At 35.6% G+C, this 3,338-nt stretch overlaps 1 protein-coding gene across 1 annotated transcript; it reads left to right on the top strand.

Moving 5' to 3' along the window:
- Nucleotides 28-1,362, top strand: LOC109129878 (U-box domain-containing protein 11-like; the record flags this gene model as incomplete). The annotated part of the gene is made up of 1 exon (XM_019238889.1): nt 28-1,362. A coding segment is annotated over one exon (1,074 nt), but the record flags the coding sequence as incomplete, so codon positions are not given.

The following is a 3,338-nucleotide window of genomic DNA, read 5'->3' on the forward strand; positions in this document are numbered from 1 at the left end:
TTTTTTTTTACTGTCTGTTGCTTGGTTATTGATGTTGTCTCTCTACAATGGCAGACTTACGAGAGGGCGTACATACAGAGATGGATCGACTGTGGGAATCTAACTTGTCCGAAGACTCAGCAGAAACTCGAAAACTTTACGCTTACGCCAAACTATGTTCTCAGAAGCCTCATCTCTCGGTGGTGCACTGAACACAACATTGAGCAACCCGGAGGTTACATTAATGGCAGGTCAAAAAACCGTGGAGACATGTCGGTGATCAGGGCATTGGTTCAGAGACTCTCAAGCCGGTCAACAGAGGATCGGAGGAATGCTGTTTCCGAAATCAGGTCTTTATCAAAGAGAAGCACGGACAATCGCATTCTGATTGCAGAAGCAGGAGCGATTCCTGTATTAGTGAATCTTTTGACCTCAGAGGACGTTGCAACGCAGGAAAACGCAATCACATGCGTTCTCAACCTTTCTATATATGAAAACAATAAAGAGCTTATAATGTTTTCGGGTGCAGTCACCTCAATCGTTCAAGTCCTTAGAGCCGGAACCATGGAAGCAAGAGAAAACGCAGCTGCTACACTCTTTAGCCTTTCGTTAGCTGATGAGAACAAGATCTTAATAGGCGGATCCGGTGCGATACCTGCCTTAGTGGATCTGCTCGAGAACGGTACCCCGAGAGGGAAGAAAGATGCAGCCACGGCATTGTTCAATCTCTGCATTTATCAGGGAAATAAAGGTCGAGCAGTTAGAGCCGGAATAGTAACTGCATTGGTTAAGATGCTAAGTGACTCGAGCAGCCACAGGATGGTTGATGAGGCTTTGACAATACTCTCGGTCCTTGCAAGTAACCTAGACGCGAAATCCGCGATAGTGAAAGCGAATACTCTGCCCGCATTGATAGGTATTCTCCAAACGGATCAAACTAGAAACCGAGAGAACGCAGCAGCAATATTGCTTTCGCTGTGTAAGAGAGACACCGAGAAACTGATCACTATCGGTAGACTTGGCGCGGTTGTACCATTGATGGATCTATCGAACAATGGGACAGAGAGAGGCAAAAGGAAAGCGGTATCTTTGTTAGAGCTTCTCCGTAAAGCATGCCAATAAATAATTAGTCTTCTGACAAAAAAAAACAAAAAGGTTCATCAAGCTCTCATTTTTATTGAGTTTATTAAATTATGTTAATATTCTTGTTCAATTGATTTGATTTATTTTGGGATACTAATTCCATTTGTGGAATCGAATTTGGAGATGGTGAGCCGAAAGGGGTGTTCGAAAATCGAACTCTGTTTTGCTCGCTGTGTATTTATTTGTTACATTTGTAATAAAATATTGGAGATGAATGAATAAAAGCACTGAATTGATACTTTTGTTTTAACTCTCAAAATTTTATTACTTCACGGAATCGGTTCACGTGAATTGGTTACTCTTCTGATCAAAGTTCCTTAAAAGTCACGCAACAGTTACAAATAAGATGGAAATAATTGATTAGCTACATTATTCGTTAAAAAATGTCAAATATTTCACTTGCTTTGGTAGGAATCTAAAGGGCCACATGTCCTTATAAACCGGCGTGATTACCTGAACAGTCAATTTTCTTCGCTGGAGGTATCAAAATCTTTCAAATAACATTAATATATTTTGGCTACATTAACCAAAAAAAAAATATTTTGGTATTTCACATAATGCTCCATCAAGTTAGAAAATGACAGATTCCGAATTCATTCAATGATTGAAATGAAACTTATAAATTTCGGGGTCGTTTGAAAGATTCTTCAAGACTGAAAGCGAAGTGAGTCATGTTAGTCTTTTCATTGATTTGAGTTGTTGTGTACAAAATGGTTCAATTATCACCTTCAACCACCCATAAATCCCGCTATTTCCAATAGGTGATAGTTAGCTTGGGAAGAAAGAAATCAGAAAAATCAGCTGAAGACACCAGTAAGGTGAAGGTCAACGGACAAGCAGCGAAGCATATGCGGATCAGAACCAAACACTTTGAGCGTCACAACAACTTGGGGATTCCAATGACATTGTCTGATTTTAATATTTAAGCAATATCATGTTGCACCTTACCATCAATAAGAGTATTAATAGTTTGCTTCAGACACTATTCAAGTGAGATCATCGGGAATGTAATGCTGCCTCTTTATGTCATCTCTCGACTGGAGTCACAATATCACAAGGCATTGATGCAGGAGTGAATTCAGATAAAGGCATACAGATAGACATTGTATCAATGGGACTACGCCTAAAAACCATAACCATGCTCCCAAGCCTGCAAAACATTTAACGAACGCATTCACATAAAAATTCTAGCTTTTCTTCTTAGATCATTTAACTTTTTAAAGGCTAAGAGTATTACCCAAAATAGTGTAAACAGTCTCTGTGCAAAGAGTGACCACATGCAACAACATAGTTTTGCACTGGGGTGATCTGAATAATCACCACTCAGTTTTTCTTGTTCACCTGAATATAGCACCTGCATCCCGATGAAAAGTAGCCTCAAATATCAAATTGTACGCTGCAATTATAGCACGATCAGTAATTTTCTTAAGCTTCGCCAGCTCTTCACGGGAACAACTCCTAAGCAGAATCTGCAAAGAAAACAGAAGCTTGCTTAAACAGAGTGAGAAGTCGAAAACTATACACAACCGAGTTCACATGTGTGAATGTGCTATGAGGACTTACTGTAGGGAGATTTTTATAAATACACCAAATCTCATAAGAAATTTGAAAACTACAATTAAAATACAATTATTTGAAAACTACACATTTTGAAATGAAAATTGACAGAAATACTTTTATTATTAAACAATTTTAACAATTAAAAAAAATAAAAATAAAAATTATATTTAAAAACAATTAAACTTTAAAAATAAATTACTTTTAAAAATGGTTCAATTCGAAATAAATTATTTAATAAATAAAAGGAAAAAAGATAGCTAGCTACATGAAGTATACGAGAAAATATGGTTACACATAACAAGTATATTATTGTATTCTCAACTACACAAAGTATATGTATTATATGGCTACATGCATGAACTATATGACGTTATGTGATCAACACCATAGACATACAATCCAGTACACCAGACGACATGTAACAATTTTTTTTTCTATTAAAAAACAAAAATAATAAATATTATATATAAACATGTTTGGTTTTTCATGATTAAGAAACATATTCAATTCAATATCTAAATATTTTTATATATCTCTAATGTATTCATTCTTATAATTAGTTAGTTTTTATTTTTAAAGCTAAATTAATGATTAAATAAAAAATCATTAATAATTATTTTCAAGATATCTATATATATATATATATATATATATAT

Source organism: Camelina sativa, chromosome 17 (assembly GCF_000633955.1).
Source record: "Camelina sativa cultivar DH55 chromosome 17, Cs, whole genome shotgun sequence".
In the NCBI taxonomy this organism is placed as follows: Eukaryota; Viridiplantae; Streptophyta; class Magnoliopsida; order Brassicales; family Brassicaceae; genus Camelina; species Camelina sativa.